At 43.1% G+C, this 20,839-nt stretch overlaps 2 protein-coding genes across 2 annotated transcripts; both read left to right on the top strand.

Annotated features, from left to right (window-relative positions):
• The first annotated feature begins 9,584 nt into the window (after positions 1–9,584).
• Positions 9,585–13,288, top strand: csrp1b (cysteine and glycine-rich protein 1b). The gene is made up of 6 exons (XM_084040431.1): positions 9,585–9,750; positions 10,561–10,670; positions 11,066–11,234; positions 11,699–11,828; positions 11,922–12,015; positions 12,537–13,288. Exons 2-6 carry the CDS (start codon positions 10,562–10,564, stop codon positions 12,611–12,613), a joined length of 579 nt encoding a protein of 192 aa, XP_083896557.1. The 5' UTR covers positions 9,585–9,750; position 10,561; the 3' UTR covers positions 12,614–13,288.
• Positions 13,289–16,694: 3,406 nt separating this feature from the next.
• tnni1b (troponin I type 1b (skeletal, slow)) lies at positions 16,695–18,041 on the top strand. Its single transcript, XM_084027283.1, has 5 exons — positions 16,695–16,818; positions 16,903–17,034; positions 17,108–17,197; positions 17,318–17,494; positions 17,836–18,041. The coding sequence occupies exons 1-5, from the start codon at positions 16,810–16,812 to the stop codon at positions 17,938–17,940; spliced, it is 513 nt and encodes a 170-aa protein (XP_083883409.1). The 5' UTR covers positions 16,695–16,809; the 3' UTR covers positions 17,941–18,041.
• The last annotated feature ends 2,798 nt before the right edge of the window (positions 18,042–20,839 follow it).

Below are 20,839 nucleotides of genomic sequence, written 5' to 3'. Positions count from 1 at the left end.
CGTCTCCACATCCAACAGAGGAGACAGCACCCACTTTTCATTTTACATCAAGCACTCGGGGCAAAAAAATTACATAAAAAAGCTCAGAAAATGGTCTGGGTGCCAGAGCACAACATGCAGAGTAGACAGTACATTGTACTATTTGCTTGAGCCAGAAGTAGAGGAGCTAATTGGTGAAAACAGTCTAATTGGCTAGAGTTAAACTGGTGTGCATATGGTTCTCAGCGGCACCGCCGAGCTCCGTCTTTAACCCCGCAGAACCACAACGGACCACCTGAAAGACCACCAGACCCTCTCCATCTGTCGGCATCACCTACATCACACTTCCTTTAGGAGGCACAGGACTCCAGGTTGAATTGTTTAAAGTCTGCATTCAGACCATTTAAAGTGTCTTAAAAAGGAACCTGGATCAGGGTTTGTTATATATAAACACACCCAACATCCTGGCACTTTACCCCTCACCAGAACTGAACTTTGGCCCACATTCTGATTTAATTTGTCAAGCACTTCAATGTGTTTATTTGCCTCATTCCCCCAACTTCAAAAGGAATCCATCAAATGTAAGTATTAGTGAAACATCATTTGTTTCCTGACCTTCACCGACAATCACCAACTTAACCTCATCAACGGTTACATTTAGACAACATGGGGAAATAGGAACATTTAAAAATGGATTTTGTATGCTGTATTTAAAAAAAAAGGAAAAGAAATCAGGCTCCATTTTTCACTCCTCTACTATAATAACGAGCTAGCTTTTTCACAATCACTTGTATCTATGATTATCCCAGATAATAATGATGACAGTGAGTCTGTTAAACTTAAACATCGTTAAAAGGCTAAACAGCATCCGTACTTCTCTAAGGATTCACACGCAGCCTCCATCTTTGAGTTCTTCTAAAACGCCAAAACGTCACAGAGAGCCTCCCGTGTCCCTCCATCAACGTCTGGTTCAACTTCAGCTTCTGTTGCCGGGGGCGACAGAGCCGAACTGAATTGTCACTTCTCCAGGGAGACGCAGATGTTCACCGTCACATGAATAGCAACTCGGAAGAAAGAACTAACGAGTCATTGTATCAGACTACATTTCAAACGAAGCATGAATCGTTGTATTTTAATGAAAGAAACCAGTTCATATTATCCTTTGTTTTTCCTAAAATCAAAAACATTCAATCAAATAACCTACACCACAGCTAACACCGCACGTCATTTGTGTTTAACTTTTAACTGGACCAGAATAAAGTGTAAAGATCAACACCCCGACATTCCTTCAAAAAAACTGTTCATATCTAACATCCTCGCCATCAGAAATTCAAAAAACATAAAAAACAAAAAAGGTAAAGGCAGACGTGCAACCTCTGCACAACAACAGGAGGGGGGGTGGGGGGGGGGGGGGGGGGGTCTTTTTCACCTCATGTCACATGTTTGCATCGGATCTGACAAACATCTCAAAACTCAAATGTTGTAGCTGAATATGGAACTCATCAAATGTGTATCAGGATTTTTCCGAGGCTGTCATTTGGGTTAGCCAAGGTGGAACATGTCTGCTGCTGGAGCGTGTCTGTGGACAAGACTTTCCACACACACACACACACACACACACACACACACACACACACACACACACACACACACACACACACACACACACACACACACACACACACACACACACACACACACACACACACACACACACACACACACACACACACACACACACACACACACACACACACACACACACACACACACACACACACACACACACACACACACACACACACACACACACACACACACACACACACACACACACACACACACACACACACACACACACACACACACAGAGACAGCTGGAACCAGGACACACTGAGACGTGGCATTTACAAGGGAACAAAAATTGCCCTTTGAACATGAGATGCTCTCCGGCGTTCGAGAACATCCCATCATAACATCGCTGCGCGTGCTACAATATCATAATCATCGTTATTATTCCGATGATACGTGTAATTTCAAATCAGCCACGGATTAACTGAGCAGCGGCTCGATGCGGCCGCAGAGCTCGCCGTGGCGCTCTCTCTCTCTCTCTCTCTCTCTCCGAGGAGAAGGGAAGCTGCTTTTCGTAGGCGGAGCTCTTGAACGCGTCTCTGAGACGACGCAGACTGTTGACAAGAGAGGAAATTACACCCTCTGCAGCGTTTTCCACCACCATGATAGTCGCCCTTTTACCACAAGACACCATCGCCGTGTTGTCGTGACATAATCCAGAGTGACATTGGAGGTAGTTCAGTTCAAGAGTGCAACAAGTTGCAGATGCAACAGATGTGCTTTATTGGCAACGACGTCACCGGCCATTAGTGGTATTCCCAGAGCCGATGGGTGGATCGCTAGCTAGCATGGAACTACTTAAAGGTCTGTATTTAACAGACATTCAGGGTTCCCCGAGGCTACATGACTCCTGTGATGCGCCATCATCAGGTCAACATCTGCAATAGCTGTACGTTTTGTTTAATATTAGAACGCTAACACTTAGCATGATGGGCGTGGTAAACGGTAGCTTAATAATTTGGTTGATTTTGACTTTATTTTGGCAAGCCTCTTGTGCTTTAATTCCCACTGGAGTAGCCTGTCGTCTTTTGGGAAATCTGCAGTTAGACATTTTGATAAAGTTGTAACTCATATCTTATTGCAACATTAGCATTTACTTGCATTTACCTTAAGCTCCGGTTCTCCCCCTACCTGTGAAAGGACTATCCGTCTCTGAATGCTAAATGTTCAACAATGATCAACAGCTAGTTGCTAACTCTGTCTGAAATGTGTTTTGCAAGGCTTTGAGATGCTTTTTCAACAATAACCGCAACCTGCTACATCCTAAAACAACATCAATAACAATTATAAACTAAATTATTATATAAAACAGTGCAATTATTTTTGGTAACAGTACAGAAGCATGTATTGTATAGAAAATAGTATAAAAAATAAATCAAAGCCACCCACCCACATACTATCCTAATTAGTTCAGCAGCCGACTGTGTCCCGTTTCCCTCTAATATGTTTGTAGACGTGCATTCACCTCTACTCACTCTCTCTCTCTGCTTGCAGTCACATGCATGCTAGCATTATCGCCGTCCACCACCGGATACTAGATCGTTAAAAATCCGCCAACTGCTCACATCCCAAGCATGCCAACAGTGTCGTGCAATTTCTAGTAGTACGCGTGTTTATCTGGGTTGTTTTTTAACCAACGAGGTCAGATGGAAAGTTAAGATCAATAAAAATGACTTTAAAAAATCCACTTTAATTAAAAACCATCCAGCTGGGAGGTTTCACGCTAGTCAAATAAAAAGTACAATATAGTCAGAGATATAATTGTCCTTCCTCAAGAAATGCAAACTTACCTAAAATGACACAAACTTAGCGGTACGATAACAAGTGCAAGTGATGAGCAGGTGTCGCATTGGCCCGTCCCCTCTGGTGATCTCACGGTGCAGAACAGAGCTGCTCCAGCCTGCTTTAGTACAGTACGCTGCACTGTCCGATATGCTAATACCCAGCCGGGACAGCGAACTGCAGCCTCCAGCTCAAACAGCGAGGAGGAGGACCGCAGCATCTCATCCTCCGTCCGACGCCCGCTCCCTTCCCAGCTTGCATAACAAATACTCTAGACAGATTCTGTGCTGCAGTTGGTGCCCGTTGGACCAGACCACTTAGGCACATTCACTCTCTCTCTCTCTCCGCAAATGGACCTGGGCACCGTTCCAGTTCAAGTCTCTCTGAACAAAAGTGCTGAGCTAAAACTGGGCCACGTACCTGCTGAAACACTTGTGAAAGAGCCTCACACGGGGCACCGCCTTGTCTCTCTCTCCCTCACTCACTATCTGTCACAGTTCTGCTCGGCGGGTTGCGTATGCATCCGTTCCGCTTGGCGCTCGCCGTACTGAGTCACAGCCAGAGCCAGCCAACTAGACTTGATTTGAATTGTCACTGCATGTTTGTAGTTGGCCGCCTGCAGGGCACAGGCTCCCTCAGTTGGGGAATCTGGGCCAAAAGGAAACCGACTCTGAGGTGTCAGGAAAAAAAAAACGAGAATGACAGGAGCAGTGATGTGGTGACAGCATGGGCTCAAACTCACGTTATCTTTGAAGTGGGTATTACAAAACTAGCTCGGACAAGCATCATCAGGCCAAAAAAAACGAACAAGGCAGAACATGTGCAGGCCGAGGACATGTTGGTTGAACGTGACCGGTTTTCGTGAAACTGCGTGCTCACACTGGTGACAGTGTGGCAGCGGGTGGTGTGATGCCCGAGTTACAGGATGCTAAAATCCTCCTCTCGCCTTGAAGTTAAACCGCTCTGCGGGATGACGAAAGTTCATGCAGAGAGATTATAGACTCGAGGCAGTTTTGGAAATTAGAGCCCTACATGCTCAGCGTCGAGTCACAGATAAGTGAGGATTACAGTGGAAGATGTGCACCGGCTGGACACGGACATACTCAGAAACGTGTAATTAACACACACACACACACACACACCATTGATTTAACCATAACCACTACCAGCCTAATCCTAACCACTACTCTAACCTTAAACCAAGTATACACCCGAAAATTGATTATTTGCATTTGCAAAAAAAGAAAATAATAAGTCCCCACTATGTATGACTGTGTATTCAGATTTATGCCCCCACATGCACACAGATGCTGTCTGACCTTGAGAGATACATATTGCTATCTAAATTACTACATCTCTGGCCTGTAATTGCAGCTCAATTAAAAAAGGCACCAAGATAAAGAATCCGGGGGTTCACGGGCAGGTACCAGCGGCCCCGGGTGAATTGATAGCAAAAGTCCTTCATCCCCTCGCCCTCCTCTCACGGCTCATTAACCGTGCACTTCACACTCCAACGCCTGTTCAGCTTCACTTGATAAACCTCGTCACCTTCAGCGTCGACAGCACGGCTCACAGAGCCGAGTACGAGGCCGGAAAGAGAGAAAAGAAACCAGGGTGTGTCTCCACATCACTCAAACTAAATCTCTGCCCGTACGTGACCTCTACTGACTAATTTGTGAAACTGCATCTCTTCACCTCCTCATCACGGCCACCGGTGCCGCAGAGCGGGAATCAGACACACGAGGCTCGGAGTCCCTCCGCCCTGAGCACAATCATATCACCCCCCTCCCTCCTGAAATCCATCCAATTATGTTTACTGGCTGAGTAATGGCTTGTATTTTCATATCCTAATCCATCTAAATTACATTATGTGAAATATGACAAAGATTTTTCTTTCTTGGCTACTTGTGCTTGAGCAGCTTGCTGCAGTCCGGGGCTCTAGAAAGAACAAGAGGTTTATTGCTAAAAAGTTAAATTTAGGCGGCTTAATGACGTGATTAGTGATGTCCCTGAGCACCGAGGAGAAAAGGGTGTTTAGCTTAATGAGAGGGATGTAAGTGTTTTACATCTATAATGTAACATTCAGACAATAAGTCGGCAACGTAGGGCTGCAACTAACGCTTACTTTTCATTACCAATTCATATTAAATCATTTGGAGAGGCCATCACGTAAATATTTGCTGCTTTTCTTGGTCTTCGATGATACAAAGGTAAATATATTTGGGTTTTAGACTCAAAACTAACAAAAATATTAACATGAACCTGCACCTTTTTGGCATTTTTGCATAAAAACAAATGACTTTTTTATGACAAATACATAATCACAATAGTTGCTCTCCAGTAAAGTTAACACACATAAAAACATGCACATGGAAATTGCAAAATGAGGCTCCATGAGATTATTCTGTCAGAAATAACACAAACACACACCCAACATGAACCAAAGCAGCCGTATTGGATTCAACCCTGAACGCCACCGTGCAGCCCAACATGCCGGTGACGAGGTGGCGGCTGTTCAAACACATTCCCGGCGTGAAGTCCACTCACCTCCTCCGGCTATCGTCCCTCCTCACCTGACAACTTGGCAAAGCTTCTGTGGAAAACGCTGCCAAAAAGGGAGACCATTACCAAGAGGAGGCTTCAAGTCAGGTCACATGGGAAAAAAAGAAGCTGAATTCCTCTACGAGACTCCAATAAGCTGCAGCTCTCTCCTCCGTTCCCTGATGGACAGATCACAGCCTCCTCTCCGCTGATCCTCTCCTCTTCCTCTGGATTAAATCCACTGAGTCTCTGTCACTCCACTCCCCCTCCTCCTCCTCCTCTCCCTCGCCGTCATGTGCATATAATCACATGTGCACCACAACAAGCCACGACGGATGTCCACGGAGCAGAAACAGAGGGCCAGTGTTGGCCGATCGTGGGGCTATAAATAGGCTTCTTGAGTTCATCATTGTCTCTTCCGATGAGGATGAGGAGCCCCGAGGGCGAAGAGGGAGGAAGGCAGTCCGAGCAGCTTCGCTCTCTGCTGGCCTTTACTTCCCTCCTCGTATCGACCTCGGCATGCCGATCAGGTTCACCTTAACATCACTCTCCTCTTCTGCAGGCGGATATCGGAGCCGGGCTGGAAGATCCAGCAGGTTTGGTTTCTCTTTTTGAAATGGAAAAAGCAGGATGGCTTTAAGGCGAGACTGGGAAGCCATGCATCTCGGAATGTAAAGGTCACGCCTGTGAAGTGTGAGAGGCTGTGCAGCCTCCACTTGCACAAGATCACCAGGAACATGCTCTCCATGTAGTAGTAGTCATTATGTCACACACACACTACACTTATACTGCACGAACATACTCGTGCAGTGGCAATATTAGTCTAAATCCCTGTCCAGTGGTGCATCCCCAGAATTGGGGATTATATCTTTTATAGCCTGAGAAACAACTTTCTACTTGGAGAATCAACTATTTTGGATCATTTAAAAAGACTATTTGGCAACAAATAATTTAACTTTTTATATATAATAGTTACACTTTGCCTACTCACTCAAATTGTATTATTATAAAGAGGTTCCTCTTTATAATAATCCAACCAGAAGTTATAAGAGATTAGGGAGATTTTACTAAAAGGAATATTCCTCTAAATCCATATTAATGAGCAATACAACTAAACTGGAGTCTTCACCTCTACCAAAATCCTATAAAAGACAACATATTTTCTTCACAGTTGACCCTAATCCTTTAGATGATGTCATGTACTTGAGCACAACTGTGCACACGTGTTCACAATTCAGGTTTACACCAAATGAGATTCCCTATTGTCCATATTTCTCGGCTGATCACACATGTGCAAAATGTGTCGCGTTAACATATTCGAGACGGAATCGTGCGATCGACCCATCGACCCCCCGGAGTCAGGCGGCTCACTTAAAGCCACCCAGACGGTCTCCGGGGACGCTGAGTAATCCACCGACTGAGAGAAGACGTCCGATGCTCTCAGCAGAAACACCTTGTAAGGCCTTTCATCTCATAACTGGACAGATTTATGAGATCTCAGCGCTGCTCATCATGCCTTCTGTCATGTTAACGGCCGTCAGACACATGAAAGCATCGGCCGGGAAGTAACGAGTCCAGCACGCAAAGTCAGAGAGGATTTCATGACAACGTTTATATGCATCGCCGCAAATCCAGAGCAGGACATGAGGACATGTCAGATGTGGTTAAGAGCAAGAATCTCACACACATCCGTCATCACCGGATGAAAGGGCTGATTGTCTGCTAGCTTAAAAAAACGCAGTCAGCTCATTTTTCTATATTCTTACATTTTAGTTACTCAATTTGAAAACAGTGCAGCCACATCAGGGTCTCATCTTTAAATGTGTTTGAGGGTAAATTTATTGTCATTGTACAACAAAATGCAGTTTATAAACCATATTTTATCACAAGAAAAACCAAGCTATATATTTATGGTTGAGGATGGATTCAGGGATGGTCTTAAATATCCTTTGGGCTCTACGCAGTCAGGTAGACAGGGGTTTTAAATTTGACTTGATTTTATCTTTATTTACTTCAAATACAAGTTACAATATTTAAATGACAAAATGTGTCATACAAATAAAAAATAAATAGAATCATTCGAGATCGAGGAGGGACAGGAGGAAGATAAGCTCATCATGTCCTGCCCCTTCTTTACATTATTACGTATAACTTACATTAAGCTCCGTGTGAAATAGTCATTATTCAAGTCAGAATATATCCAAAACAATACAATAACAAAACAAAAAAACACCTCTAGATTACTTTAAATCTCCAACTCCATTCCTTTCCCTGTACTTGTCCATAAATAACTGTTTATAGCTGCGTTTAAATGCTTTTATGTTTACACCTCAAGGCCCTTCCAAAGAGCCACCCCACCAACGGAGGTGATTCTGGTCCAGGCACATCCCATGTTCGTCACATCTCCGAATCAGGATGCTTTCTATAGCTCCTCTGTGAAAAGTCAACAATCATCACAGTCTCCTCTGATTTTAGGGGAATGCAGCAGGACAGTGAAACCAAATGGCAACAAAGGAGGTTTTTGGAGCCAAACAATTTGAAAATTGTTTCAAATTTAACAAATCGGTCATCTGACCTCAGAACCAACGATCATGTGTTTCACTGAATACCAGATAGATTTTTCCACCTATTAAGTTGATTAGCTCAACAGCAACAGTTCAACACTGCAGATAGGGTGCAGTGGGTGTTTTTTTACAGATCCTGTCACAGCTGGAAACGATCCTGACGACACCGATGAGACTGAACCAAAACAGTAAAAGTTGCGGTTTTGTAAAAACTAAACAATGAGCTAAAAGATGAGAAACACTCACAGAAAACTATTTGATCCCGTGGTTAGAACATAAACGTCCATTATAGAATATGTTTGTCACTTAGTTAGAAAAAAGTAAAGTTTGGAGAAATTTAAAACACATACTTTGATCTAATTAATTACAGTGAAACACAAAGTGCTATTTTAAGAACATCATCTGCTGGATCACTAGGCAGAAGCATTTAAACAGTCTATTACACTTTTAGAGTAAAGTAATTGAATTAAAAGCGACATCCCTTTAAGTTGGGGGACTATGTTGAAGAAGGGGTACGTAGCCTGAAATAAAAGCTGAAATTCTGAATTTAAAATAATGATGATTAGATTAAAGTATAGTCTTTTTAAATGAGGGAAAAACTCATCGGCCACTCAGCAGAGCGGAGGACAGCCGAACAGAGACAACACAACAACAACAAAAATATGCTTTTATCTTAACTTGGAGCTATAATGTTCCATTTAACGACACACATACATACACAGTGCATTACTTTTACAACAGTGTGATAATCTGAGCTTTCAGAGCAAAAAAAACAAACAAAAACATTCATCAGTGTACAACATTGATATTTGGATTAAATAACCTAACCTAATCTACTGAGATGTTGCTAAATTTATTTTGGGGCATTGAAGCCCTCAATGCAGTTACCCCTTCTTTCCATGTGGGGTCACTAAAACCCCAAATCAGCTTGAACCTCAACCACGTGGGCTCCGGGAAAAGTTTACATCCATTTAAAGCTTCTAGCACTTCAGGGAACGTTAGTTCTGTTCTGTGGTGGCAGATATCCTCTTACAGCCTCCCGCCCTCCACATCCTCCGATAACTCTGACCATCGTCCTCCTCCCTTTCCTCTGTGCATCACCCTCCCTCCCTCTCTCCCCCCTCCAGGTCCCGACTCCTCCCTCAGTTCAGCCGAGGACTCCACTCAGCCTCCCCTCTGCCTCCCGGCATCAGACCAGCGTCTTCTCCGAGTACCACCCAACGACCACGGAGAGCCTTTCACCTCACTGCAGGTAGGCGTCTACAACTTATAAACTCACTTATAGCTACTTATATCTATAACCGCTACAAGATAGTTAAATATTAAAATATGGAAACTGTAGGATTTAACAGCAAAGTGACGAGTTGTTTGGACTGTTATTAAGTTTAAAGCGGACAAATAAAGAACAAACAGGATCAAAAAGCAAAGATTTAGATGTGGGATTTTAATAAACACTTAATCAAATCGCTATAAAGTGTTTACATACGATTAAAACTGATAACTTTAAAGTTGGAAATGTCTTCTTATCGTCTTATATAGAACAGGTTTGTGCTTTAAATTGCAGCTTCATTGTGTTTTTTTTTTTATATAATTGTATATAATAAACCTAGAGGCTACACTGAAACGTGTTTTTATTTATTTCCAAATAACGAAAAGATGAGATCATCGGCATCGCAGCCCATCTGGTTGTCTGAGGTCACGTCTCTAAATACGCACGATTACAAAATAAAATGCAGGGAATTTCCTGTTTATCCGGAGTGATCCAGTAGAATGCCTCTGACTCTGGTGTGTTAACACACAGTGTACTGTAGCGTGTAGCGCTACATACACCAGCAGGTATATTTGCATTTTACAGTCAGGGATGAACAATCCTCCAGATATCCAGAGCGCTTGAAACAGGATGACGGAAAGAAAAGAGCTGCCCGTTGCCTCTCCTTTTATAGGTATTGTTGCACGAAGCCTCGAGTGTCTCAGCCGCCGCTCCGTACTCCACCAGAGACACACTTTTATATACACACTGCATGAAGAAATGTACACACCAGGCTCTCCTGCATGCTTACAGAATGCCTTTCGGGGGAGGAAACAAGTGCGGCTGCTGCCAGAAAACCGTCTACTTCGCAGAGGAAGTGCAGTGTGAGGGCAGGAGCTGGCACAAATCCTGTTTCCTGTGCAGTAAGTATTAAAAAATGGTGGTAATCCGCTTGATTTACTCACTTCCAAAGCCCCGTAAAAAAACAAGACGACTCTGAAAATCACAAGAAGTGCCGGGATGGAATGTGGAGTATTTGGCACCGGGAGGAATAATGAACGAGAGCATCTGCAGGTTCTCTCAGACATCTCACTCCTTATTTGGATCCAGTGAAAACATGTGACTAAAGGTTTGGTCTTCCTTATATGGCAGAGGAAGGTACACTTACTCTCCTCCCTCCTCCTCCACAGCAAAGTATTTTAAATGTCATGCATAGTTTGTGGTAAAGTCATGCCCAAACATCCGTGAAACTGTGTTTCTGAGAGAAGAAAGACAAATAACGTGTTTTTTTCCCCTCTCGCGGTTTCTTTATTGTAAGTGGTCTGCAGGAAGAACTTAGACAGCACAACAGTGGCCGTCCACGTGGACGAGATCTACTGCAAATCCTGCTACGGCAAGAAGTACGGGCCAAAAGGCTACGGCTTCGGAGGCGGCGCTGGCACTCTGAGTATGGACACGGGAGAAGGACTCGGGATCAAGCCTGAAGTGTGAGTAACACAACAACAAACAACACTTCCTCCTGTTGTTATTGTAACCATGGAGACCAGTATGAAGCCAATGCATCCACATGATTAGAACGACAAAGTGCTTTTTGGAGCAGGGAAGTGAGAACAAAGACTTTCATACAGGCGGAAACGTCCTTTTGTGGAGAGTGAAGCCAAACAGAAGTGCCTTAAACTTGCATTCGCTCTGCTGTCCACCAGGGGGACACCATGAGGCTGCTTCTCTCTTGATGTATTATCTCAGTAAACATTGTAAACCTGAGTTTATGGTCTCAATCTCTAGTTTCAAGTCTTCTTCAATCCAGCATGATGTTCATTTAGTACATTATGGTCCATTTAGAGTCCACCAGACCAGAAAGCATGGGATGCTTTAGGGGGCGGGGCTTACCTGCTGATTGACAGCTCCATTTAGAGTCCAACAGACGATAAATGATGATTTTCCTCCACAGACAAGCTCCTCATCGCCCCACAAACAACCCCAACGCCTCCAAATTTGCCCAGAAAGCTGGCGGCTCAGACGTGTGTCCTCGATGTGGGAAAACGGTGTACGCAGCCGAGAAGGTCGTCGGAGGAGGAAACGTAAGTAAAATAAATCTATGTATAGTTTAAATTAAAGAAGAGGAGCAGATGATTTGTTGGTGGTTGATGTTGAACTATCTGCTCTCTCATCAGTCCTGGCACAAGGGCTGCTTCCGCTGCGCCAAGTGTGGAAAAGGACTGGAGTCCACGACCCTCGCCGACAGAGACGGGGAGATCTTCTGTAAAGGTGTGTGTGTGTGTGTGTGTGTGTGTGTGTGTGTGTGTGTGTGTGTGTGTGTGTGTGAGATATCACAATATTTTTCTCTTGATAAAAAATATTGCTGATTTTCTTTGTGTTATGCAACATTAAATTCAACATTTTTCACAATTTTCTGATATCAATCAATATCTTGACAGGGTCCACAAATTTTTTTGAGATCATTTTTCAGTGATGATCCAGCTGGGACGATCGCACCATATACGCCACAAAGTACACAGTAGATTATGTCCTTGATTAATCAGATTAATTGAGGGAATAATCGATTAATCAATTAAAATGATCTTTACTGGCTGTTCCCACATCAGAACTGGATCAGGGTACATGGAGGCAGTTAAACCTCAACATCGGTCGCATCTGGTTGAAATTCAAGCTGCAGCACAGAAGCAGTTGCTCTAAAAACGACTAAATCCAGAAGTCTGTAACTCCGACCACACTGATGAATTGAGCTTTAATGAACCGTTCATTACTCGTTATGATGTCATTCACAGGTTGCTACGCCAAGAACTTCGGTCCCAAAGGGTTCGGCTTCGGTCAGGGTGCAGGAGCTCTGGCTCACTCCCAGTGAAGCCCGAAGCCTCGGCCCCAGGGGAGGGACTGACATCGCTCTGACATCATCGCTCTGACATCATCGCCTCTACCTTCAGTCAATATGCAGCCTCTCTCACTTCAGTGCAGCTGAAAAGGCCCCGAGGCAAACAACACGCAGCTTTTTGTAGAGTAGATTCTGCTTTATATGTTGCATTGAATATGGATTGTGATGTCCGATAGAAAACAACAACAAGATATGTTAAAATACTTAAAAACGCACTCAATTCTAATACTGTTTGGATGTGCACATTGTGCTTTAGAAAACAAATTAAGCTGGGCGCAATATGAAGAGACACTTTGCTGTAATAACAGAACTAAGTCTGGCGAATGTTGAGTTTTATTAACATCGGAATCAGAACAGAATAAGATAAAGAGAGATAAAGCTTTTCTTTCTGCCTCACATGTCATAACGGTGTATATACACTCTAAAGGCTAAAGCTTTATTGCAAAGACACTAAATAAATATCAGGCAAAAAAATGTTCTTATTTTTTCCCCCATGATGCAAAGTTTGGCATCAACACAATACTGTGTTGTTTTTTCGGTTCTGGTCTGATGAAATCATCGTGTTGGTGGTATTGGGTGTGTGCTTGTTATTCCTCGTCATTATCAATAAACAGAGAGAAACGCCAGCTGTTTGTGGTGAACAATGGAGTCATCGTGGTCAGCCCCGTCTCTGCCAGCCCCGACCGGAGCGCCGGGCGGCTGATCTTTTCTGACATTTATTTCTCACAATAACGCCCAAACTGTTTGGATTCATAAACAGTGACACGGTTTTTAACACATATTTGATGTAAGTGCATGAAAATACACACCTAGTTTAATTCTGTTCTGCAATTACGCCACCAGAGGGCAGTAGAGAGACCTGAGCTCAGTGAGTGATAATCATCAGAAATTATACGTTTTCCAAAAAGCTAATTAAAGATCATTGCTTTTAAAAGTATATAATTGACAATGTGTTAAATTTAACTATGATACAAGGAAGCACATCCCGTTTTTTATTTTTACATTTTCTGGCACCTTTCCAGTAATGCTATATTATTATGTTTAACGTTTGAGTCACAGCTAATAAAATCTGCTTGGAGATACTTCAGTCAGCCAAAGTGTCTGAAATCACTTATTTTTAAAGGCTACACACGTAAGTTACACACACACACACACACACACACACACACACACACACACACACACACACACACACACACACACACACACACACACACACACACACACACACACACACACACACACACACACACACACACACACACACACACACACACACACACACACACACACACACACACACACACACACACACACACACACACACACACACACACACACACACACACACACACACACACACACACACACACACACACACACACACACACACACACACACACACACACACACACACACAGGCCGGATCATCGTCGTAAATCAAAAATCAGCATCGGGGACTCTAAAGTCCTGACTCAGCGATACCATATTATGGTAGTGCCCCGCCCTTGATGTGGGGTTTGAACAAATATGAATATGAAACTAATATTAAATTGTGTGTGGGGGGGGCGGCGCGGTGACCCAGCGGGTAACAGTTGCCGTGGTCTCGAGAGGGCCAACAGCTCAGCCCATCCCACTGAACTGCCTGCTGTTCCTCCGTAAGCAGGAGACGAATGCAGCGACCACACACACGTTACCACACATGTGAAGCATGTGTGAAGGCCGCGTTAAATAATACCCTCATTAACACGATAAGCAATATACGCAGTTACCAATTAAAAGGGGGAAAACGTTCGGTCCACAGACGAGGTCATAGACTGGACTGAAGGGATTTAAATCACAGTTTCACATCTGTGGGGGGATTGTGGACTGGCGGGTTCAATGAGGACTCTGGGACGGTGTTTTCTCTCTCCAGTAACATTCAGAGACCTGAAGGATCAACGCCAAGGAGCACCGAAGCCGTTCGGCCTGAGCACACTTCCAATAAGTGTTAAAGTTTTAATTAAAGATCAATCAACTAAATCATTAACAAAACATATTCCCATAACGATCATTGACATTTCTGAAAAGGAGGAGGAAGAAGTTTAAACTTATTTAATCCTACCCCTTCTCAACTTTCTGAATCAGTGCACCTTTATATGTTCATTTAATATATGAAAGATTCTATTATAATATGATATAATTTCATGCATCATATACCATAGATAAATATATCTACATCCACATACATACAAACGTTTAACCACGACTACCGACTATGAGAGTCTATAGGAGGACAGCCGGATTAGCGCAGAGCTGGCTGATGCTACGCTACGATTGGCCAGTCTGCATTTCGAGGGCGGGACTTAAGATGAGGATCAATTACACCTCTAACACAAGCACAAAACCAGACACAAGTGAAGAGTGGCAGCATCACATGGCGCTGCGAGTTGTCTATGTTTAGTTGTTGGCCTTAGCTAAATGTATACTGGAAACTACATTCCTGCCTTAAAACCGTGGCTTAGCATTGTCTGCAGCTATTATCCTAATCAGACCAACGGGGCCCTGCTGGTCTCGGAGGGGGGGGTATCTCCAACATCACTACCAGCAGCCAAACCAAATCTACAGCAAATTATCTACAGGGGAGGGGGGATAAACTAACTCTGTGTACACAGCGGTCCGCCCGTCAACACGAACAAAGCTGGCGTACGAGAGCAGAGAACATCCGAGCGAGAGGTTTAAATAGTTTATATGTGCAAAGTGGAAATACAGATTAACAAGCTAAGATCCGCCATCACACACACTCTCACACGTTATGATGAAAGAAGCATCAATCTGTCGATGCGACGCGAGCATCACCGCTATCCTGAGACCACCCCCCCTCACGGTGTGTGTGTGTTTCTATTTAAGTCTCCTTGTGATAGAGGAGGGACAAAGGGCAGCAGGAGATAAATACTCTGCTGCGTTCTCCTCTCCATCACTTTGTGTGCGTCTGCATCCACAGCATCGACTCAGAAAAGGTAAGGTCATTGATCAATTACATCACAACCTTTCAATGCAATATTGGTATTTGGAAGACAAAATCATCCATCAATCAGGGATGCAAATAACTTTTTAAGATTAGATTTTGAATCATTTGGTCAACAGAAACATCTAAAAGTAAAGTTTTTATTGAGTTTTTACTTTTTCAGTAGAGAGAAGATGTTGTACGCTGTACAGATAAAAATGCATTGGAATCAATTTGATATTTTATAGACCAAATGATTAATCAATAGACACACATTGAGGCATGCACTGCAAACCTACACATTTATCCTTTTCCCTCTGAATGTTTATTAATGATAACGTTAGTGGAACTTTTACAGTCAGTTAAAGTTCTGAGAATCGGGGACCCTCGTCTATATTTGTGTCTTATCCAGGAAAGTGGGGCTGAAAGCAGGAAACCTTATCTAACTGGAGTAGCTGCCGTGTCGGGGGCCTTGAACGCTTCCCTCCCGTCTGCCAACACTTTACTTTTCTGGCAGACGGCTTTGTCATCAGCACCAAGAGGTGACGGGATGATTCTGTGCAGCAAGCCTCGTTATTCATAACAAAAGCCTGATAAACAAAACATAAATTAAAAAAACTAAAATTCATCATTGTTGAAGAACAGTTAAAAAAAACGGATTAACAATAGATAAGACTCATCTCTATATAGACTGTAATTTTCCATTCTTGTAACACTATACGGTCGACTGTGAGCTGGAATGTGTCTATAGTGTATGGTATACCCCCCCCCCCCCCCCCCCCCTTTGTTGAGCACTTCAGAGGCAAAAGGTTTTATTTCTGTCTTCCAGGGGGATTTGAAATAGCAAAGATGCCTGAGAAAGCGTAAGTGCATTGTTCTTCTGTTATTGTTTCCATTTCCAAATGCATCACTTTCAAACAGGACGTATCTATAGATCACGGATACAGCTCCTTAAAAATCAAATGCTAACGCAACATTTCTGTGTCCGTCTCTCCTGTTCTTCCACCGCAGACCGGAGGTAACATTTCACAACACACGACTCACCCAGAAATCTAATCATCAATATAATTAAGGGAGTATAAGTGTTGCCGGGCAACTACAAATGTCCCACTTATTTAAATAATATACTTTATTTTGTATTTTTGTGCAGAGGAAATCAAAAATCTCGGCTTCTCGCAAGCTCATGCTGAAGGTGAGTCCTCAGTACAATTTACGCCGGTATCTTCGCGGCACATTGGAAACTTTTGAATTTACTTTTTTTTTTGTGGGATTTCAGAGCTTGATGGTCGCCAAGGCAACGGAGGAGCTGGAGCAAGAGATGGAAGAAAAAGAGGAAGAGAAGACAAAGTACCTGGAAGAAAAATCTCCTGCTATACGGATCAGCAGCATGTCCTTAGCAGAGCTGCAGGTAGAGTTTAAATTGTTCGGATTCGCAAAGTGAAAATTCAAGAAATCGTGACGCTAAATGATTTCTTTTTCAGGCATTATGCGAAGAGCTGCACGCCAAAATCGACGTGGTGGACGAGGAGCGGTATGATATCGAAGCCAAAGTCCTGCACAACAGCAGAGAGGTAGCCGAACACCGGTTCAAATCAACAGCTTTTTATTATTTTCTCACTGGCAGCTGAAAGATAGACGCTGATCTCAAATCTGCAGGACGGCTGCCACTAACCACTCCATCTTCTCCACAGATCAAAGACCTCAACATCAAGGTCGTGGACCTGCGAGGGAAGTTCAAGAGACCGAGTCTGAGACGGGTCAGGGTCTCGGCCGACGCCATCCTGCGTTCCCTACTGGGCTCCAAACACAAGGTCTCTCTGGACCTGAGGGCGAACCTCAAATCGGTCAAGAAGGAGGACACGGAGAAGGTGGGTTTTTCCAATTAGAGTATTATTTTTTTGGTTGTCTATTCTAGAAGTTTGCTTATTTAGATTAGATGTTTGATAGTATTACTACAAAAGGCAAACACATGGAGATGTTTTCAGTCAACAGACTGACACATTCCTGATTCATTTCCAAGGAAAGGCGTGTTTGGCAGAGAGGTGTTCCCATGGCGATCATTTACGCAGCACATCGTAACTCCTTAATGAGCTTTTAACAGCTCGCCAAAACAAAATTTAAAACCGTTGATGCTGAGGTGGAAATATCAACTCAGAATCCTTCGAATGTTGCAAGACACAAAAGTGTGTGTGTGTGTGTGTGTGTGCAGGAGAAGACGGCAGAGGTGGGCGACTGGAGGAAGAACGTGGAGGCCATGTCAGGCATGGAGGGCCGCAAGAAGATGTTTGACGCGGCGAAAGGGCAAACCCAGTGACCCCTGACCCCGGCCGGTTTCACCTCACATCGAACACCGTCGCTTGTAAACCAAACACAAGCATGACGCGTAAAACGGGGAATTATCCGGTGATTGCATTATAGTCATGTCACTGAAATAAATGTATCCTCAAAGTCTTTTGGTATTTATTTGGTGTTTGTTTTTTTGTTTTTTTTTAGCATTTGCATTCACACAATGTCAATCAGCCGCTGTGATGAAATATCAGTCTGATCAGTCAAGTTGTTCAAACATAAACCAGCAACAACTGAGGGTTTAAATTTACCTGCAAGAAAACTCTAAAACAATGTATCAGCAAGTAGAAGTAATTCATTCGCAATTACTTCCATTTAAAAAAAATCACAATAATCAATTATCGGGATAATCGTAAATACCGTCTAGTTCTGTGAAAAATAAGTTAAGTAACTTAAAGATAGCATCTGTGACCCACTCAAATATTTATTTCCTAAGCAAATGAGTGATTCCAGCATGTTTTAAGAGTTGCTAACACATTGTTTAATGATGAAGATTATCGGGATTATATCGATGAATCGATTTTTTTTACCAGGATGCAATAAAGTAGACGGACAGCAGCAGAAACGAGCAGCTAGCACAACGTAGTAGCAACACGCAAAAAACAACGCTAGCACAAGCTAGCTGGTACGTTACCGACTGTAGGCGGCCTGGTGACAGCTAGCACCGGTGAACCCCGGAGGAGGAGTCCGTCTGTGAAGCGGGGACATCGGGACAGGAAGATCCGGCTTCTGGCTCACTTCGTGGCAGAAAAAACAAAGAAATAATCCTGGAAACAACGCGACCGGCCCGGCTAGCTCCATCGTTAAAATGCTACCTTGAGCGGCGGTGGCGCGCGTAGCTTCCACGGCGTTTAAAGGGCCCGCGTGACCGTGAGGGGTGCGTTTGATACACGCGCCGATGAGTGTGCGTCACGTGTGCGAAGCTGGAGTGCGGTAACCAACCACTGGGCTCGGGACCCAAATGGTCGTTTTTTTAGGCTCGGCAAATAAATGTCTTTGATTGAACTTTCAAGCTGCAGTGCACATTTTAGCCACACGGGGGAGCCATCGTTCCAATAGTTGAATCCAATGTGAAAGGCCAGCATAACTTCAGTTTGTTGTGTAACTGATGAGAGAAAACAATCGAGAACTGGTTAACTCCACCTTGATTTGGTCATTAACAAAGTTTATTTTGTTTTATCTTGTTTTTCTTTAGAAATAATGAAATTATTACACGTGTGTATGTTTATTCAATAACACATTGCGATTTATCAAACGTACATCTCCTTGACATGTCTGGTTCGGTGAACTGGTTTGCAATGGTTTGGCCTTTTTTATTTTTTTAAAAATGGGTCACCAGTAAAAAAGTTTTGTAAACGCTGCTTTAAACCCTGAAGAAACAGGTAATTAAGCATGATCAATATTTAAAAACCTGACCTTGTAGGCCATACATCAATATTCACATTCATATTAATACCAGATGAAATGTTTCAATTACAACCAAACAATTATCATATGATATAATCTTTCCCAAGATGCACACAAAATGAATGTTAATATCTATAATCTGCTGATTATTTTTTCTTAATCAATCAATCAATGTGATGTTTTTCATCCTCTTCAGTTCTCAACTCTGCCACCAGGTGTCAGTATCACCCCACAGTCAGTTTACTAACCTGCAGGTTTTACAGCAACTTCAGGTGAAAGGTGAAGTATTGTGTTTGTGCAACGAAACGTGCTCCTGATTGTAGAAAGTGTGTCTAATGACCTTTTCCTTTGAGCTGAAGATCCTTCCAGGACGCTGTAAGCTCCTCGTGTCATTTGTTGCTTTTGGCCCCGTTGCCAGACGGGTGGGGTTGGGCAACAATACAATCAGGAGGGAGAAAGTTTGAGTAAATCAAAGGAGAGCAGTTGGAGCCAAATACTGAGATTGCATTAGTGATACGGATGTTAGTATAGCAGCACAAACGGTTCAGACTCCAACACAAACGTCTTTGGTGAAGGTGTTTCTATGAAGCGGTTTAATATATCACATCATACATGTTAGTGCATGCTGATGAACGACAGAGAAATGAAGTCTGTTTGTGTTCAAACACCTCCAGGCTTTATGCAAACACACATTTCTATTTTCTCTCATATGTCAACAACCAGCGGACAAAACACACAGATGTTTGAGGTAAAATCTCCCAACAAAAGAGACGGCAAGCACAATGATAGAAACAACAACAATTCATATTATTATCAATATATCAAGATTCTACGACAGCGTGTTAAAGCCACTGTAGGAAAAAAACCGGAGCCGCGAGACGGGGGCGATATTCAGAGGGGGAAAAAATCGCAAATTTGCAACTTTATAAAAACGTAAATTTCGATTGAATCATCCCAAGGTGTGACATCACCTCGTTAAGGTCCTTAGGGTGATGATGTTGATGCTTATTGTTGCTTTTATTCATATGAGGACAAACTGTCATCTTATGGTGTTTATTGATCTGGGCGGTTGGGCTAACATGCTAGTGGTAGCTTCCACTTGTTGTCAAAGCAACCAAACATCTGGTCAAGCAACGTGTTTACTTCCTCTATGACCTCTATAATACATTTGTTTCTCTGAATATTGCCCTCCTCTCTCGGCTCCGTTTTTTTCCCCTACTTTGGCTCAATATGCCGTCGTACATATCTGCTTTTGTTTCTTCTTCTTTTTTAATAGTTTCTAAATGATTCTGGATATAAAAATGAATTAAAATGTTTTTGAAAAAAAGCCAAATTTATCCCGTTTGATGTTACAATTAAGTGTCATGTGTGGGAGTTGGCAACAAAGAAGATCATCAGAGGAGAGCAACGCGTTGCCACCCAAAAGCAGATCAGCTGTCTCATCTTGCACCGGATTAACA

This window comes from Eutrigla gurnardus, assembly GCF_963514095.1.
Source record: "Eutrigla gurnardus genome assembly, chromosome: 2".
NCBI classification, from domain to species: domain Eukaryota; kingdom Metazoa; phylum Chordata; class Actinopteri; order Perciformes; family Triglidae; genus Eutrigla; species Eutrigla gurnardus.
The sequence above is the reverse complement of the archived record's forward strand: the minus strand, read 5'-3'. Positions and strand labels throughout refer to the sequence as shown.